At 43.5% G+C, this 19,238-nt stretch overlaps 1 protein-coding gene across 1 annotated transcript in view; it reads left to right on the top strand.

Moving 5' to 3' along the window:
- Positions 1 to 19,238, top strand: part of grid1 (glutamate ionotropic receptor delta type subunit 1) — a 571,973-nt gene that overhangs the window by 455,296 nt on the left and 97,439 nt on the right. The window contains exons 6-8 of the mRNA XM_033012761.1: positions 587 to 760; positions 5,622 to 5,783; positions 10,587 to 10,706. Coding sequence (XP_032868652.1) covers positions 587 to 760; positions 5,622 to 5,783; positions 10,587 to 10,706 — 456 coding nt within the window. The remainder of the gene's footprint in view (positions 1 to 586; positions 761 to 5,621; positions 5,784 to 10,586; positions 10,707 to 19,238) is intronic.

The raw sequence follows: 19,238 nt of genomic DNA, 5'->3' as shown, positions 1-19,238 counted from the left end.
GACTGACATGCCCCACCTACACTGCGTTTGGCCCATATCCCTCCAAACCTATCCTATCCATGTACCTGTCCAAATTTTTTTGAAGCATTGTGATAGTACCTGCCTCAACTATCTCCTCCAGCAGCTCATTTCAGACACCGACCGCCTTTCATGTAAAAAAAGTTGTCCCTCAGGTTCCTATTAAATCAATTTAAACTATCCCTGGTAAGGTCCTAATGAGTGCCCCCCCCCCCCCCCCCCCCCCCCACCCACTCCCTTTGGACAGTCTCCCTCAGATGGTCACGTCAATCAATTCAGCTTGTTTATTTATGTATTGTATTTATTTACCTTTCTTGTACATCAGTGGAGCTGCACACTAAATCTCGTTGCACTGACGTGCAATGACAATAAAAGATATATTATTATTATTATTATTATTATTATTATTATTATTATGATGTTCCAGTGAAATGCAAAACTTTTTCCCCATTACGTTAAACCTATGTTTTCTGGGTTAGATGGATCAGCCATGGCACAATGGAACACATGGTTTATTTTTGCTCCTGATACATATGTTTGACAGCATTGTTCAATTTGTAATCAACAGGAAATCAGTGATTCGGAGATTCTGGAGCTTGTTCACAGTGCATTGGGCCGTATGACGGTGGTGAGACAGATCTTCCCCAACTCCAAGGACCTGAACCGCAAGTGTATGAAAAACAACCATCGCATTTCCTCGCTGCTGTGCGACCCACAGGAGGGCTACTTGCAAACACTACAGGTCTGTAAGTGACAGAAGTGAATCGACCTTGTCTGTGAACCTTGTACAGGGGTGTCTGCTTGGAATGTTCTGAAATAATCCTCCGTTCGAGCAGTTATAGTGGAGACGCACAGTCACTGAGATCCCTCGGATCGAGATGTCCGTGAAAATAATATTAGGCATCAGTTGCTGCATAACGGCGTGAAGTCTGGAAATACACATCGAGAGCAGTCCGACTGTTTCTGTCTGCTCTGTGTTCACTCAGTGACAAGGTGGATGATAGAGAGACTGTGATCTGGAGAGGTAACATGGTTTGTTATCTGGAAAAGTAACAGCATAAATCAGGTGAAATAGTGACAATGTCTGTCATAAGAGAAGCTGGCAGCATCTGTCACATAGAGGGTGACTGATATTTTTAAATGAAGATATTACCAATCGGGACAGAAGTTTAGTATCAAGAACCGAGATATGGAGAAACTTCTTTAATGTTAAATTAAACATTCATCATCTGTTTCATTATTCAAAGGGGATTTTGATAATACATTTTTAAACTGAGTCCCGATGCTCAGCTAGGTTGAAGGTTTGTTTCTCTAATGCTGGTGGAAAGGTTCGGGTCTTAACCCTTTGGGCTGATCGTGAAGCAGAGCTCTGTTTTCAGAAGATAATCCTCCCTCTGCGTGGAAGGAGAATTTCGCACAGCTTTACTAAAGGGTACTGGGAAGTAAAAAGGATCTGACTTATTTAAGAGAGCAGACACTCCAAGTGGATTGGAAGTCAAACTTTTGGAAAGGCATTTTGCGCACATTATCACTCTTCCACATGTCTACGCTGTGGAGACCCAACACAGACAGTGGAGCACATAGTCACCAGTTGCCCCAAACACCGGCCACCGAATGGTGAACGAGGTCTGATTGACCTGGACGATGACACGTTGGCTTGGCTCGCCTCAACGGAGCTGCAGGTCTAAAAGACACACGACAGACAGAAGAAGATGTCTATGCTCACTCAAATTTACATTTGCAGACCAACCAACAGACACACACATAAACTCACACTCACACACACACTCACACACATAAACTCACACTCACACACACACTCACACACATACTCATGCACACGTACACGCACTCTCACACACACACTCACACACTCACACACACACTCACACACACACTCACACACACACTCACACACATACTCATGCACACGTACACGCACTCTCACACACACACTCACACACTCACACGCTCACACACACACTCACACACACACTCACACACATACTCATGCACACGTACACGCATTCTCACACACACACTCACACACTCACAAACCCACTCACACACATAAACTCACACTCACACACACACTCACACACACACTCACACACACACTCATGCACACGTACACGCACTCTCACACACACACTCACACACACACTCACACACTCTTAACTTGCATGTGCTTGCATATATACACAGACTGATATTTATTTCCTCTCTCATTATATTGTTTACAATATGTTTACATATTACAATGTAATTCTGTTGTGCTGCTGCAAGTAAGAATTTCATTGTTCTATCTGGGATATATGACAATAAAACACGAATCTCTCTTTCTCTCTCTAACTTATTGATCAATGAGAGAGGGAGGGAGTCCTGGCCATCAATGAGTTGGAGTGTGTCAATGATCGATGGGTTTTAGGGGTTTGGATGATCAATGGATGGGGGGATGAGCTTTGTTGTGTAAGAAGGAACTGCAGATGTTGGTTTACACCAAAGATAGACAATAAATGCTGGAGTAATTCAACGGGTCAGGCAGCATCTCTGGAGAAAAGGAATAGGTGATGTTTCGGGTCGAGACCCTTCATCACACTGTTGGGAATGGGTGACTGAAGAGGTCTGAAGAAGAGTCGTGACCCAAAACATCACCCATACCTTCTCTCCAGAAATGCTGCCTGTCCCGCTGAGTTCCTCCAGCTTTTTGTATCTATCTTCACCTGAAGAGATAAAGCTGGTCAATAAAATAAAGCGACTTTCGTCGGCTGTGGTCCCAGCACTAGGCTTGGATAAGCCGAAGGAATCTCTAGTCCTGCAGCCACAGAACCATCGGGTTGGGTTGTGAGTGAATTTTGGATCAACATGATACTTTCTTTGCCTGTAGCAGTTTCGACAAATGTTACACCAGGAATAGCATCATTCCATGCACATCCTGGTGGAAGCTGGAAAGAGGACAGGGAAGATTTACGAGTATGTTGCCAGACTTCAAGGACCCAAGTTATCAGGAGAGGTTGGGCAGGCTAGGACTTTATTCCTTGGAGCATAGGAGACGGGAATAATATTAAAGTAGTATATAAAATAATGAGGGACATTGATAGTGTGAATGCACATAGTCTATTTCCAATAATAGGAAAATCAAGAACTAGAGGGAATAGGGTTAAGGTGAGAGGGGAAGGATTCAATAGGAACTTGAAGCTTTTTCACACAAAGGATGGTGGATAAATGGAATGAGCTACCATCGGAAGTTGGAGGCAGGATTAATAACAATATTTAGACGTGTACATGGATAGGACAAATGGAATGAGCTTGGATGGGCACTTTGGTCTACATGGAGGAGTTGGGGGTGAAAAGCCGGTGCTGTGAGATTCTATGACTGTGTCTGAGGCAGAAATTTGCAAGAACAATTTGTGATGTGAATGTCTTGGGTGAATTTCCGAAATGGATTGATTTGACTTGAAAAGCTGTGCATGTGCAGAGTGCCCTGGGATGCGGTGATTTTCCTTGCGTAGTCCTGGGAAATCAGCGCCATCTTTCTTTAGAGGTATCTCTAATTGTGTAATTTGCTGGTCCTCAATAAATGCTTACTGCACTCTGTCCAGTTAACATTTAAATGCAGGTAACACCTGTCATTGCATCCTCTTTTATTTGAAGAATAAGATGCTGTGTCCTTTGATAAGAGACAAGCACACATTTGCACCGTGTGATTTCAATGAACAGGTTGACAGGTGGGTGATAGGCATCTAGTTTCTCTGTCACCTAATGTCAGTCAACAGTGCCGGTTCATTTATTGATGTGTATGGATGAGGGTAATGAAAGCTTCTCTCAGACTCGTTTCCTCGCCCGCCACTTCACCTCATCTGTCAGAAACCTTTTCTCTTGACTTTGTGCAAATAAGCCTTTCTCTGATCTTGTGGAAAAGGTGATCCACTTGCATCTGATCAAAGGATTCTCACTTGACCTGATCACCGGAATCGCTCAGAGCTAACCGTCCTGGAAACGTTGCTGTGGATGTGTGAGGCGTCTGGTTTCCTGCCATTAGTTCAACGCTTCTTATAAAGTCAGAGAGTCATAGAATTATACAGCATGGAAATAGGCCCTTCAGCCCAACTTGCCCACACCAACCAACATGACCCATCTACACTAGTCCCACCTTCCTGCATTTAGCCCATTTCCCTCTAGTCCTGTCCTATCCATGTACTTGTCTAAATGTTTCAGGTCTCCAGAGATGCTGCCTGTCCCACTGAGTTACTCCAGCTTTTTGTATCTATCTTCACCTGAAGAGATAAAGCTGGTCAATAAAATAAAGCGACTTCCCTCAGTTGTGGTCCCAGCACTAGGCTTGGATAAGCCGAAGGCATCTCTAGTTCTGCAGCCACAGAACAATCAGGTTGGGTTGTGAGTGAGTGCCTCAACTACCTCCTCCGGCAGCTCATTCCATACACCCACCACCCTTTGTCTGGACCTGTCCGTGGCCTTCACGGTACTAGGCCCCCATCCGACGTCTGTGGCTGCTCCTGGGGCTGGCCGTTGGCCTCAGGTTCCTATTAAATCTTTCCCCCCACACCTTAATCCTATGTACCCTTGTTCTCGATTCCCCTACTCTGGGCAAGAGACTCTGTCTAAATACCCGATCTATTCCTCTCATGATTTTGTATATCTCGATAAGATCACCCCTCAGCCTCCTGTGCTCCAAGGAATAGAGTCCCAACCTGCTCAACCACTCCCTATAGCTCAGGCCCTCGAGGCCTGGCAACATCCTTGTCAATCTTCTCTGCACCCTTTCCAGCTTGCCAACGTCTTCCCAGCAACGTGGTGTCCGGAATTGAACACAATACTCCAAATGCAGCCTCACCACTGTCTTATATAACTGCAACATGACCTCCCAAATTCTATATTCAATACTCTGACTGATGAAGGCCAATGTTATGATCCAAACCAATGACCTTGTATGCTAACTTCAGCTCAGAGGTTATGAATGGTGACATGGTTAAAAAGGGTTGTGGAAGGGTGGTTATATAGTTCTATAACTGTAATTTGCAAGTATTGATTCATAATCACAGCTCACTCAACCATTATCGGTCTCTAACTGTGTGATTAATGAAGAAATTATGCTGGTACCTCAGGTGTGAGACAGGGTATTGAGCAGCCTATTTTTGGCTCCCAACAAATAGAATAAGCGTTTGGTCACAAAACACAGCATGATGGCGGAACTCAGCAGGTCAGGCAGCATCTGTGGAGGGAATGGACTCAGGACGTTCCAGGTCAAGACCCTTCTTCAGACTTCTTCGGCTGTCCGTCCCGTCCACAAATGCTGCATGTCCTCTTTAGTTCCTCCGACACTTTGTGTTTCCTCTAGATTCCTGCAACCGCATGGTTTTGTGCCTCGACTATAGTTTATCACCTGACTGCAGAGCAGTATGGACCCAGGAAGCTGAGAAGATGAATGGTGGGACAAGACAATCATTCAAATGTGCAAAAGAGTTCCAGTGCTGTTATTGCTGCTTCTGACCAACAAGCATCAAAAGAGGATCCATTTAGATGAGGAAAGGCTCAAATTAGATGTAGCTGAGTAATTGTATTGCATTGCCTTTGTACTGCAGATTTCCAACATGTACCTCTACGATAGTATTCTATTGTTGGCTGGAGCCTTCCACAAAAAACTAGAGGACCGCAAGTGGCACAGCATGGCAAGTCTGAACTGCATGAGGAAGTCCACAAAGTCTTGGAATGGAGGGAGATCCATGCTGGACACCATTCGAAATGTAAGTGAAGCTGAAAAGGTGAGAGTGTTCGATATAGACAGTGGTTAGGAGAGAGACACAATAAGCTGGAGTAACTCAGCAGGTCAGGCAGCGTCTCTGGATAGAAGGAATAGATGATGTTTCGGGTGGAGACCCTTCTGGCTGGCTATCAGGATATCCAGAGACATTCCAAGTCGCCTATTGAATGGTCCCATCATGAGAGTTATGAATCCCAGTTTCTTTTCCTTGTATTTAACTACCAGAAAAATAACCTGTGTAGCAGGGAACATCAGATGCTGGTTTAAACCAAAGATAGACACAAAATGCTGGAGTTACTCAGCGGGACAGGCAGCATCCCTGGAGAGAAGGAATGGGTGACGTTTCGAGTCGAGACCCTTCTACAGACAAGTAAATGTCATGCTAAGCTCTTCCTGCTCCTCTATTTATTCCATTTATATCAACTTCCCTCTTGTTTTCCCCTCCCCATTCCATCAGCATCTTCCTTTGGTCCATCCTGATTCCACACTCATCGCCACTGAATCTTGCCTGGGGTATATAGGCACTGAAAACATACTGTAGGGCCTCCAGCTAAATCCTAGTGTGTGGTGCATGCTAATGATAAAAAGCACTTTGCTTCTTGAGCGTGGAAACCCTAGTGCAGGGGAAATGAAATCACAGAATCCCCCGAAGGGACCCGACCCAAAACATTGCTCACCCATGCACTGCAGAGATGGTGCCTGACCTGCTGAGTTACTCCAGCACTTTGTGCATAGGACAGAATCTCAGCACTACTTCGAAAATGGGTCTGATGAAGCCTGAGAATTAACCAGTCGTTAATTGCGCGATGACCTGTTTAAAATCTCAAAAACAACCAAAGACTCTCTGTTGCGAGGGATGCTTGTCTATTTTGAAGCCAGTAATCAGCCTGTGAGATGAGTTGTCAAGTTTCATCTTTTTTCTAGCTTCCATATGATTCTAAAATGGTCAAGCAGCAGAATTCATTGCTGTTCTTTACCTTAAGGTGTGTGTTTACACAGTAAGAGTGAAAGGCATTGAAACTTTGGAGGCTGATAAATGAAATGTGTTTAAAAATCAGCCCACAGAGGATGGTGCACAGTTTTGATCATCTTCACCCAAATTTTTTTAGTTTTTTTTGGAGATACAGCACGGTCCTTCAGCCCACTGAGTCTGCACCGACCAGCGATCCCTGCACATTAACTATCTTATACACACTAGGGACAATTTACTTATACCAAGCCAATTCACCCACAAACCTGTTCGTCTTTGGAGTGTGGGAGGAAACTGAAGATCTCGGAGAAAACAGACGCGGTCACGGGGAGAACGTGCAAACTCCGTACAGACAGCACCCGTAGTCAGAATTGAACCCGGGTCTCCAGCACTGCAAGCGCTGTAAAACAGCAACTCTACCACTGCGCCACCAGGCTGCCCTCTTGCTAATCCCAATTATGGATTAATGGGCAGAGTTTTGGGAGCGGAATAAGAGACAGGAACTTCTGGGAAATTGGAATGGCAAGCTTCAGTGATTGGTATCCGATGTCCAGGATTGTGGAGTCAAATGAAGACAAGCGTTTAACCTTTAAAATCTAGTAATGTGTGTGACTCTTTCACAAGTACAACAGCTTTTGGAAGACAAATCAGACTGCAAATGACAGATTTTATGTGTGATCACAGATGGTCGGGTGGCAGGCATTTTGGAGCCGTTATTACCTCATGATTATGCAAATAGTTTGCCATCCAGTGCCAAGTCATGTTTCAGCCATGGAAGAATCAGAATTTATTGTTTGCATCTGAGGTCCAATGTGTAGAAAATTCCTATACTTAGATGCTCACCGCCCAAACCATGACACAAATGATATGGACACAGAGAGTTGTGAGTCTGTGGAATTCTCTGCCTCAGAGGGTGGTGGAGGCTGGTTATCTGGACACTTTCAAGAGAGAGCTTGATAGGGCTCTTAAAGATAGCGGAGTCAGGGGATATGGGGAGAAGGCAGGAATGGGATACTGATTGTGGATGATCAGCCATGATCACATTGAATGGCTCAAAGGGCCGAATGGCCTACTCCTGCACCTATTGTCTATTGTCTATTGTCTAACTTGCATCCCAGTGTCCAATCCACCAATAGCTAACATACCATCACATTCACTTTGGGGGGAAAAAAAGGTTCTGATAGATGGGATCAAATATATAAAATCAAATCTATTTACTGCAGTGATGTTGAGTCATAGGCAACCTGCAATTAGCTGATGGAAAATTCACAAATGTACAAAATTGCAAGAGGTTTTAATATCAAGACTAGTGTTTAATTGCTCAAAGATTTGTGAATGGACCAATTTGTTTAGATTTGGTTTGGTATAATACCATGCTGCCCATTATGTCTACGTTGACCATCGAACACCCATTCATATTAGTTCTGTGTTATCCCACTTTCACCTCAACTCCCGTCAAGTTTGGGGCAATGTTATTTTTACAGAGGACAATTAACCTACAAACCCGCATGTCTTTGGGATGTGGGAGGAAAAGCCGGAATACCCAGAGGAAGCCCATCGGGTTACCGGGAGAACGTGCAAACTCCACACCGACACACAGTGCCCAAAGTCAATCTCGAAGCCAGGTCTCTGGCACTGTGGGGCAGCAGTTCCAACAGATGCGCCACTGTGCTGCCCATATTATTCCAGATTAACCAACCATCATTCTAGAAATAAATCTTAGAAAGCAAAGTATACCAATGAGGCCAAGGCATAATGTTGCAGACACAGAAGAATTTGGAAAAGGAACAATGACATTCTCACCAAAATGTCAATAAAACATTTTTTATTCTTGACATCTTTAAAATATTCAGCAAGTTAAAGGCAACATCTGTGAAAAGGGAGAAACAGATTTAATGTTTCAAGTCACTGCCCTTATATTTGATATGGATCAATTGTTATGATGGGAATGGAAAAGAGTTAGTGAAAGGTTTGCATTTATAAGTATTAGTAGCAGAATTAGGCCATTCGGCCCATTAGTCTACTCCACCATTTAATCATGGCTGACCTAGCTTACCCTCTCAACCCCATTCTCCTGCCTTCTCCCCATAACACCTGACACCCATACCAATCAAGAACCTATTAATCTCCATTTAAAAAAAATATGCATTGACTTGGCCTCCACAGTCTTCAGTGGCAATGAATTCCACAGATTCACCACCCTCTGACTAAAGAAATTCCTCCTCATCTCCTTTCTTAAGGTCTGTCCTTTTATTGTGAGGCTGTTGCCTCTGGTCCTTGACTCTCCCACTCGTGGACACATCCTCTCCACATCCACTCTATCCAGGCCTTTCATGTTTGTTAAGTTTCAATGAGGTCTCCCCCTCGTCCTAAACTCGAGCGAGTACAGGCCCAGTGCCGTCAAAGGATCATCATACGTTAGGCTTGTTTTTATGACCTCAGGTTATCTTGTAGCAACTTACAGTCGGTGAATTGCTTCCAAGTACAACCAATGCTGTAATCTTGGGATACAACGCAACTAATGTACGCCTAACCAGGTTCTGAAGTGATACTTAGATAAGTAACTGGATACCCTGTTTTGGTGTTATAGGTTAAGAGAAAAAAAGCTGTCTAGGGTGCAATGTATTGTTTAGAAAGGGTGCTTGAGGGAAATGGTTTAGCTTATTATACTTCATGTAATAGGAAGTGAGTGGATCTATCCGGTCTTTTGAGCCTGCTTAAAATTAAATTCTGCACTGAAACTCAGGCTAAAGGCTTACAGTGCAGGAAGAGCAGTGCAGGAACTTACAACATTCTTAAGGGGTTGGACAGGCTAGATGCAGGAAGATTGTTCCTGATGTTGGGGAAGTCCAGAACAAGGGGTCACAGTTTAAGGATAAGGGGGAAATCTTTTAGGACCGAGATGAGGAAAACATTTTTCACACAGAGAGTGGTGAATCTCGAATTCTCTGCCACAGAAAGTAGTTGAGGCCAGTTCATTGGCTATATTTAAGAGGGAGTTAGATGTGGCCCTCGTGGCTAAAGGGATCAGGGGGTATGGAGAGAAGGCAGGTACAGGATACTGAGTTGGATGATCAGCCATGATCATATTGAATGGTGGTGCAGGCTTGAAGGACCGAATGGCCTACTCCTGCACCTATTATCTATGTTTCTATGTTTCTAAGAGAGCTTTTACCAGTATCTTGGTAGACACAAAATGCTGGAGTAACTCAGCGGGACAGGCAGCATCCCTGGAGAGAAGGAATGGGTGACGTTTTGGGTCGAGACCCTTCTTACCAGTCTCTGCTAGCCCTTTAATAGAACAATCCTGGAGTAATCCCATGGTATTGGCCTCTCTCTCCATGGACCCAAACGGATGGATTTGATTCAATCAATTGGATTACATATTGTAATATAGAATGGTTTTGTTCATTGAGATTCTGCACACAAAGAGCGATTATAAAACAATTTTGATTGAGTGGAGTTACATGACTCATAGCAGTGCATTAAATTTGCCATTATCATCTTCCCTCTGAGGAAGATGACTCAGACTTATTTAAGGCTTATAAGTTGTATCGACAGGTGAAGCTCAGCGCACTGAATGATGGTCTTCTGGTGGGTGGAGTGGAAACGGTATGAAGTTTGATATATTCATTCATGAAAATGTTCTCCTGCTGCATGGGCTTGGTCCGAAACCTTGTCCATCCATCTGACTCTATACATCATCCCGACCTGCAGCGTTCCTCCAGTAGTTTGTTATTTTAACTCCAGATTGCAGTATCTACAGCCCCGTTGTATCTTTATTCATGACTTATTGTATCCTCCGCTTCCCTCTAGGGTCAAATTACTGGTCTGACTGGAACCCTGGCTTTTGTGAATGGTGTGTCTAACCCCAACATTCATTTTGAAATCCTTGGCACCAGTTACAGTGAAACATTTGGCAAAGATGTTCGACGGGTAAGTACATCTTTTACCTTCTCTACCTTTTCTTTCTGCACACTACTGCTGGAGCTGTGTATAAGTCAAGTAAGATATAACCTTCACAAACTAGATTCTAGAATGATAGCTTCCCCATGGAAAGTGTTGCTCTCTCTGCAGGTTTTAATAGGTTAGTGTTATTTTCAAAGTCTGCTTGTGCTAATCTTCTCCAATACTTGTTATGATCTGCGGGGTGTTTTTATTACGTTATTATCTGGAAGCCCCATTGCTCCACTCATCTGTGGAATAAAACCATAAGGCCCAGGGGCAGAATTAGGCCATTCAGCCCATCGCATCCTCTCTGCAATTCCATCATGGCTGATCGGATGAATAAATGCTTTTCTCAGTGAAGAACCTCCCTGGGGGCTACAGGACATGTGGACCCGAGCAATGATGTCCAGAAAATGTTGCAACCGGAGATTTAAATTGCAAGGAAACACACTCGCAATCATATCGCATCCTTATGGCCCTCAGATTACCCAACGTGCTTCACAGCCAACTGCGTATCTCCATAGTGTCTGCGATAGGAAAGAACTGCAGATGCTGGTTTAAATTGTAGGTAGACACAAAATGCTGGAGTAACTCAGCGGGACAGGCAGCATCTCTAAAGAGAAGGAATGGATGACGTTTCGGGGCGAGACCCTTCTTCAGTCGGAAGCCAAGACAACACTTACCCTCTCTCCCATCTACTTCCCCATCCCATGTTTGCAGTCGGAAGAAGGGGCTCGACCCGAAGCATCACCCATTCCTTCTCTCCAGAGATGCTGCCTGTCCCGCTGAATTACTCCAGCATTTTGTGTCTACACTTCAAAGTGTTTTATGAGATTTATCGACAGTGTAAACCAGCATCTGCAGTTCCTTCCGGCACATGTAGTCAGTTGTGATATGACAAAGAGCAGCAAGCTACTTGAAAATAGCAAACTCCCTTAAAGCATTTAGTCTGTTCTCAGAGTTTTGGCAGAAGGATAAGCAACAGTAAGGATACCAGGTTGACAATTTAAGATTGGTCTATTTACTAAATTTGGTTAAAGTTTATAGACTCGTGCCTACCCTTTTCTCTGATGCACTGGCCCTCGGTACTTTAACTCTTAAACGGAGAACTTCAAATTCTATACACTACCTGGCAATAGTCACTGCATCCATTGAAGCTGAGAATGGCACGTCTCAGTCAGCCTTTGGGGGTCAGAATTAGAACAGGGAGAGGGACAGGGATTTAGTGTTTGACATGTGGGAAGGAACTGCAAATGCTGATTTAAACTGAAGATCGACACAAAAAGCTGGGGTAACTCAGCAGGTCAGACAACATCTCTGGAGAGAAAGAATAGGTGATATGTTGGTTCGAGACCCTTCTTCAGACGAATGGTCTCGATCTGAAGCGTCACCTAATCCTTTTCTCCATAAATGCTGACTGACTCGTTGAGTTACACCAGCTTTTTGTGTTAAACTTGTTTGGTGTTTGGTCCTGTACAGACTAAGTTTTAGAGAATGGCTGGTCCAGTGTAGTCACGTTATGATACTCGGATTAAATGGTAAACGTGTCAGGCTCAAATTCACCGGCTTGGCCTGATCCTGCAGCCCAGTGAAGTCACCCAGGCTTTAGCTGACAGCATGTCCATCACTGAAAGCTCCTGGCTGATCAAACACCACACATCTCTCAAGCTTGACCATGTCCTTGGTACTTACAACCTGGGAGGCATAATACAGATGGGAGCATTCACCTCACATTGACCTGCTGACTCCCAAAACTTTCTTGGCTACTTTGGAGTGATTTCATAAACGACGAAAGGTCGATATCTAAGATTCTAAGATTCATTCCAGCCACTGACCTTTCTTGGAATTATGTTCCTATCAGTCATGAATGATTCCCTCTGCAGCGTGAGGTTGTGACCTCCAGCTCGCCTGGTTCAACATGAAGCTACGGTCCACGTTTACCTTCTCCAGGTCGTCTGCTCATATCAGGCTCATTCTCAGTCGTTTCTTCCAAGGTTGAACAGCACGACTTCTCCAGCTTGTTTCAATCCACAACATTATCCTGTGTTCCATACAGCATGGAAACAAGTGCCTTGGCCCAACTTTCCCACGAGACCACAATACTCCATCTACACTTGTCTAACCTGCCTGCGTTTGGTCCATATCCTTCTAAACCTATCCTATCCATGTCAAGAGTCAAGAGTGTTTTATATGCCCCAGATAGGACAATTACATTCTTGTTTGCTGCTGCACAACAGAATATGCAAACAAGCAAGGCCTTTTAGACAGTCTGGTGTCCCTCCTTTTACATTCATTTTGTGGATGCTTGAATTCTCCTTTATTGATTTTCCTGGTGATTGCAACTGCCTGCATAGTAACAGTTGAAATATTAATCCTATGTGTTTTTTTAATCAGTATTTTCCCCACACTTCTCATCAATCCCAGCCAAGACAACACCTCCCTTCTCTCCCATCTACTTCCCCATCCCATGTTTGTATCCCAGTCATTTACATATAAAACCTTCAGATAGACACAAAATGCTGGAGTAACTCAGCGGGCCAGGCAGCATCTCTGGATAGAAGATCCAGATCGCTGGATCTCTGGGTGACGTTTCAGGTCGAGACCCTTCTTCAGACTGAGTGTCAGGGGTGAGGGAGTTACAGAGATAAAGAAGTGTAAGAGATCTAAAGGAAAAATCTTAATTGTATCAGTTTTGTATCATGCAAAATAAAACATTCAATTGGTCTCATTAAGTCATAGTGCCCTCACGGTGAGAGCTCATGATCAAGAAATAGTTGTTTGGAAATGGCAATATTTTGATCTTGCAGAAACTTTCTTTAAATCCAAACTGCTAGTTGATTATCAGCTTATAAAAATCAGCACTCACATAATGATCAGATTCTTTATAATGCTTTGCCTGTACTGGCTCATATAATAGCAACATATAATAGTTAAAGGAAGGACGACAAGCCCCCGGCGGGCCAAAGAAACGCTTCAAGGACAACATCAAGAGCAGTCTGAAGAAATTCCATATCACATCAAGCAACTGGGAGCACTTTGCACTAGACAGGCGCTCCTGGAGGAAATCCGTGCAGGAAGGAGCTGCACCTGACGAAATGGAACAACGCCGTGTCGCAGAGACAAAGTGACAGCACCGTAAGGAGAGAGAGAAGGGGGCTCGACGACTACCAACCACCGCCAGTCTCCACTGCCCACGTTGCACCAAGGTGTGTGGATCGCGGATCAGCCTCGACAGACATCTGCAGACCCACAAGTAGACGACCCTGTGGAGAGGAGAGGACAGTCAGACTCGTTTCGAGTGACCGCCGATGATGATGATGATGAATAGCAACATACAATGCAGTAAAGGTTCTTAAGAAGGAACTGCAGATGCTGGAAAATCGAAGGTAGACAAAAATGCTGGAGAAACTCAGCGGGTGCAACAGCATCTATGGAGCGAAGGAAATAGGCAATGTTTCGGGCCGAAACCCTTCTTCAGACTTCTTCAGAATGGCCATTGATCTGAAATTTTAATTTTGTATTTTTTTCTTCTATCAATGCTGCCTAACTTGCAGAGTATTTTGAGTAGGTTCTTTTTTTCCTGATTTCAGATTTCCAGGATGTGCAATGCTTTGATTTTTTTGCCTTTATCTGTCTGTCTCTGTTTTGTTCCTCTTTGGTTATAATATCAATTTTATTCCAAACCACAGAATCTCTCAGCTGTCTTTGATCTGTCAAAGTAGTGCAAACACTTCTAAAATATTTATACCCTGAGCCAAATACCATGTATTGCTCAAGATTTGTATGCTTGGAGCCTTTTCAGTCCTGTGCGTCTGCGCTTCATTGATGCAACAGGTATCATTGGTGTCATTGGTGTCAGGATATAGTTATTGGTTTATTATTTTCACGAGGGCTGAGATACAATGACAAATTTTGTTTGCATGCTATCGAGTCAGATTGCACTGTACATGGGTATAATACACAATTACAACAGGTGGTTAGTATAAAGAAAAAAATAATAGTGCAGAATATAGTTTTACAGCCTTATAATGTTACGGATTGTGTTCACGTTGGAGCATTATTATTAGTTTAGTATAGAGATATGGCATGGCAACAGGCCCTTCGGCCCACCAGGTCTGCGCTGACCAGCGATCCCCGCACATTAACACTATCCTCCACCCACTAGGGACAATTTTTACATTTACCAAGCCAATTAACCTACAAACCAGTACGTCTTTGGAGTGTGGGAGGAAACCGAAGATCTCTGAGAAAATCCACGCAGGTCATGGGGAGAACAGACAAACTCAGTACAGACAGCGCCCGTAGTCGGGATCGAACCCGGGTGTCCGGCGCTGCATTCGCTGTAAGGCAGCAACTCCACCGCTGTGCCACCGTGAACGCTCTGAGTTATGTTTATGCTTATGTTCCATATGTCTGTGGCCGTTCCCATCCACATCTATTAGAATTTTGCATCAGTTGAGGGAAAACATTCCTCTGCAACTGTGGCCTTGATTCAGACACTGACAATACAACGAAAGTTACTCCAAATTGAACCCGGGTTACTCCAAAAATCTGCACAACTTGTTGTTATTCCCCACTTTTTTATTCCATAAAGAAAACCAAAGGATGGTTAGGACTCTAAAGGGGTTTGAAGTGCCTGCGTTAATCATTCAATATCAAATTACTGACTAATGCATCATGAGACGTCCATAACAATACCATATAATACATTGTAAGCTAATAAACAATAACACTTGTGTAGGAAGGAACTGCAGATGCTGGTTTAAACAGTAGATAGACACAAAATGCTGGAGTAACTCAGTGGGACAGACAACATCTCTGAAAAAAAGGAATACGTGATGTTTTGGGCCAAAACCCTTGTTCTAACAATTGATCTTTTGAATGCTCTTTGGTTTTGCAAGGGTGATTGTTGTGATAAAAATCACTTGCTGAAGAAATCAGAATTTAGCTTTAAGTGTCACAGTATTTAGTGTTTTATCTGTTGGGTTCTTATTTGCCAGTGTTAGCATTTTATTTTAACAACCATTTACTGCTGATGGTAGTCACGGACTGGAGAGATTTGATCAGCAATGTGGCCAAAGGAGCCAATGGAGATAGATGAAGCAAAATAATTCATGGGGCGATATTGATCGCTGGTTGAAGTGTGAGGGAGAATTGTGTTGATTACTGGTGGTAGCAGGCATCATCAAAACGTCAATGTATTGAAACGAGTTACGCCTCAATGCAATTGTCATCTCACTGCCTGTTGATCACTCTGCGGTCTTCCTTACTATACATATTGTGATGAGCAAACACATTAGAAGGGAAGCTGCAGTCACAAATGAAGAAAAATCTCTTAAAGTCAATAAGCTTCCTGCAAAATAAAACATGCAGGAAGATAATTGGTAGTCGGATAAGGATGGGCAACAATTAGAGATTGAGTGCTGTCACTCATTACAAAACATGCCACATAAAATCCATCATTAAACACGTTTTAGAAGCAATTACAAATTTACCTTGCAATTATGAATTTTAGAGATTATTTTAACCTTTACATTGGCAGTTCGGAGAGGAAGACGAATGAAATGAAAATTATATATATTTTAATAAAATATTCCCCATATAATAAAATTAAAATTAAATTACTTCTGGACCTTATTATTCCTGCTGCTAGCACAAGATTTCTAGAATGGGCGGTCCAGTAATATGTCCATCAACTAAATGGTGCTCAGAATATCTATATCTATCTCTTAGTGGGCCTTTGGGATAAAAACTGACTGATGCATCACAAGATGTCTATGACAATACCGTACAATATACTGTAAGCTAATAAACAAAAGAAGCCTGCCATTGGAATAAAGGAGATCACGGAGATTAATATGGCAAAGTTCAGTAAATAATCTAATTTGTGAAGCATACCGTAAGATCTAATGTTAACCAGTAATCATGAGGATTTCATTTGTTATGGTTCCTTGAATCATATTATAATCTCAAAATTAATTTTAGGAGTCAAGACTCGACACATGAGAATCAGACTTATGCTTGCAGATATGACTAGAGGCTTAATGGGTTCATGTGATCATCCTCTGTTCAGAATCAGTCCATCTATTTTTATGAGTTAATGCCGCTGCTAAATTGCAGGAAGGAAAATTCATGTAAGCGCATTAAGTAGTTCTCCATTAAAGCCTTCTTCTCTGACTGTTAGCAGATCCTCTGACCCTATCATTTCAAATCCACTTTCTAACACTGTTCATTCAAACATCACCCCGAAAAGCTGTGCAGGGAGGAACTGCAGATGCTGCTTTAAACCAAAGACAGACATAAAAGGCTGGTGTAACTCAGTGGGTCAGGCAGCATCCCTGGAGAAAAGGAATAGGTGATGTTTCAGGTCCAGACCCTTCTTCAGATCCCAAAAAGCTGCTTTCTTGCCCACTATTTGGGATTACATAGACTCCCCTCACAAACCAGCATGGGTTATAGCATATTGTTGGAAGGAACTGCAGATGCTGGTTTAAACTGAAGATAGACACAAAATGCTGGAGTAACTCAGTGGGACATGCAGAATATCTGGAGAGAAGGAATGGGTGATGTTTCGGTTTGAAACCCTTCTTCAGACTTTTGGATCATGACCCGAAACGTCACCCATTCCTTCTCTCCAGAAATGCTGCCTGTCCAGCTGATTTACTCCAGCATTTTGTGTCTATCTTGGGTTAAAGCTTGTGTGCCCTACTATTGTATTAGTCTTGCATTCTAGTTTGAAGGCGTTCTAGTTGAACATCCCCATTGTGGCCCCACCCTGAATTGCAATGAGAGCAACCAGACTTCATAGAAACATAGAAACATAGAAATTAGGTGCAGGAGTAGGCCATTCGGCCCTTCGAGCCTGCACCGCCATTCAATATGATCATGGCTGATCACCCAACTCAGTATCCCGTACCTGCCTTCTCTCCATACCCTCTGATCCCCTTAGCCACAAGGGCCACATCTAACTCCCTCTTAAATATAGCCAATGAACTGGCCTCGACTACCCTCTGTGGCAGGGAGTTCCAGAGATCCACCACTCTCTGTGTGAAAAAAGTTCTTCTCATCTCGGTTTTAAAGGATTTCCCCCTTATCCTTAAGCTGTGACCCCTTGTCCTGGACTTCCCCAACATCGGGAGCAATCTTCCTGCATCTAGCCTGTCCAACCCCTTAAGAATTTTGTAAGTTTCTATAAGATCCCCTCTCAATCTCCTAAATTCTAGAGAGTATAAACCAAGTCTATCCAATCTTTCTTCATAAGACAGTCCTGACATCCCAGGAATCAGTCTGGTGAACCTTCTCTGCACTCCCTCTATGGCAATAATGTCCTTCCTCAGATTTGGAGACCAAAACTGTACGCAATACTCCAGGTGTGGTCTCACCAAGACCCTGTACAACTGCAGTAGAACCTCCCTGCTCCTATACTCAAATCCTTTTGCTATGAAAGCTAACATACCATTCGCTTTCTTCACTGCCTGCTGCACCTGCATGCCCACTTTCAATGACTGGTGTACCATGACACCCAGGTCTCGCTGCATCTCCCCTTTTCCTAGTCGGCCACCATTTAGATAATAGTCTGCTTTCCTGTTTTTGCCACCAAAATGGATAACCTCACATTTATCCACATTATACTGCATCTGCCAAACATTTGCCCACTCACCCAGCCTATCCAAGTCACCTTGCAGTCTCCTAGCATCCTCCTCACAGCTAACACTGCCCCCCAGCTTCGTGTCATCCGCAAACTTGGAGATATTGCCTTCAATTCCCTCATCCAGATCATTAATATATATTGTAAATAGCTGGGGTCCCAGCACTGAGCCTTGCGGTACCCCACTAGTCACTGCCTGCCATTGTGAAAAGGACCCGTTTACTCCTACTCTTTGCTTCCTGTTTGCCAGCCAGTTCTCTATCCACATCAATACTGAACCCCCAATGCCGTGTGCTTTAAGTTTGTAAACTAATCTCTTATGTGGGACCTTGTCGAATGCCTTCTGGAAGTCCAGATACACCACATCCACTGGTTCTCCCCTATCCACGCTACTAGTTACATCCTCGAAAAATTCTATAAGATTCGTCAGACATGATTTACCTTTTGTAAATCCATGCTGACTTTGTCCAATGATTTCACCACTTTCCAAATGTGCTGCTATCCCATCTTTAATAACTGACTCTAGCAGTTTCCCCACTACCGATGTTAGACTAACTGGTCTGTAATTCCCCGTTTTCTCTCTCCCTCCCTTCTTAAAAAGTGGGGTTATGTTTGCTACCCGCCAATCCTCAGGAACTACTCCAGAATCTAAAGAGTTTTGAAAGATTATTACTAATGCATCCACTATTTCTGGAGCTACTTCCTTAAGTACTCTGGGATGCAGCCTATCTGGCCCTGGGGATTTATCGGCCTTTAATCCATTTAATTTACCCAACACCACTTCCCGGCTAACCTGGATTTCACTCAATTCCTCCAACTCCTTTGACCCGCGGTCCCCTGCTATTTCCGGCAGATTATTTATGTCTTCCTTA

This window comes from Amblyraja radiata, chromosome 37, assembly GCF_010909765.2.
Source record: "Amblyraja radiata isolate CabotCenter1 chromosome 37, sAmbRad1.1.pri, whole genome shotgun sequence".
Lineage (NCBI taxonomy): Eukaryota > Metazoa > Chordata > Chondrichthyes > Rajiformes > Rajidae > Amblyraja > Amblyraja radiata.
This window is presented reverse-complemented; position numbering and strand designations above follow the sequence as displayed.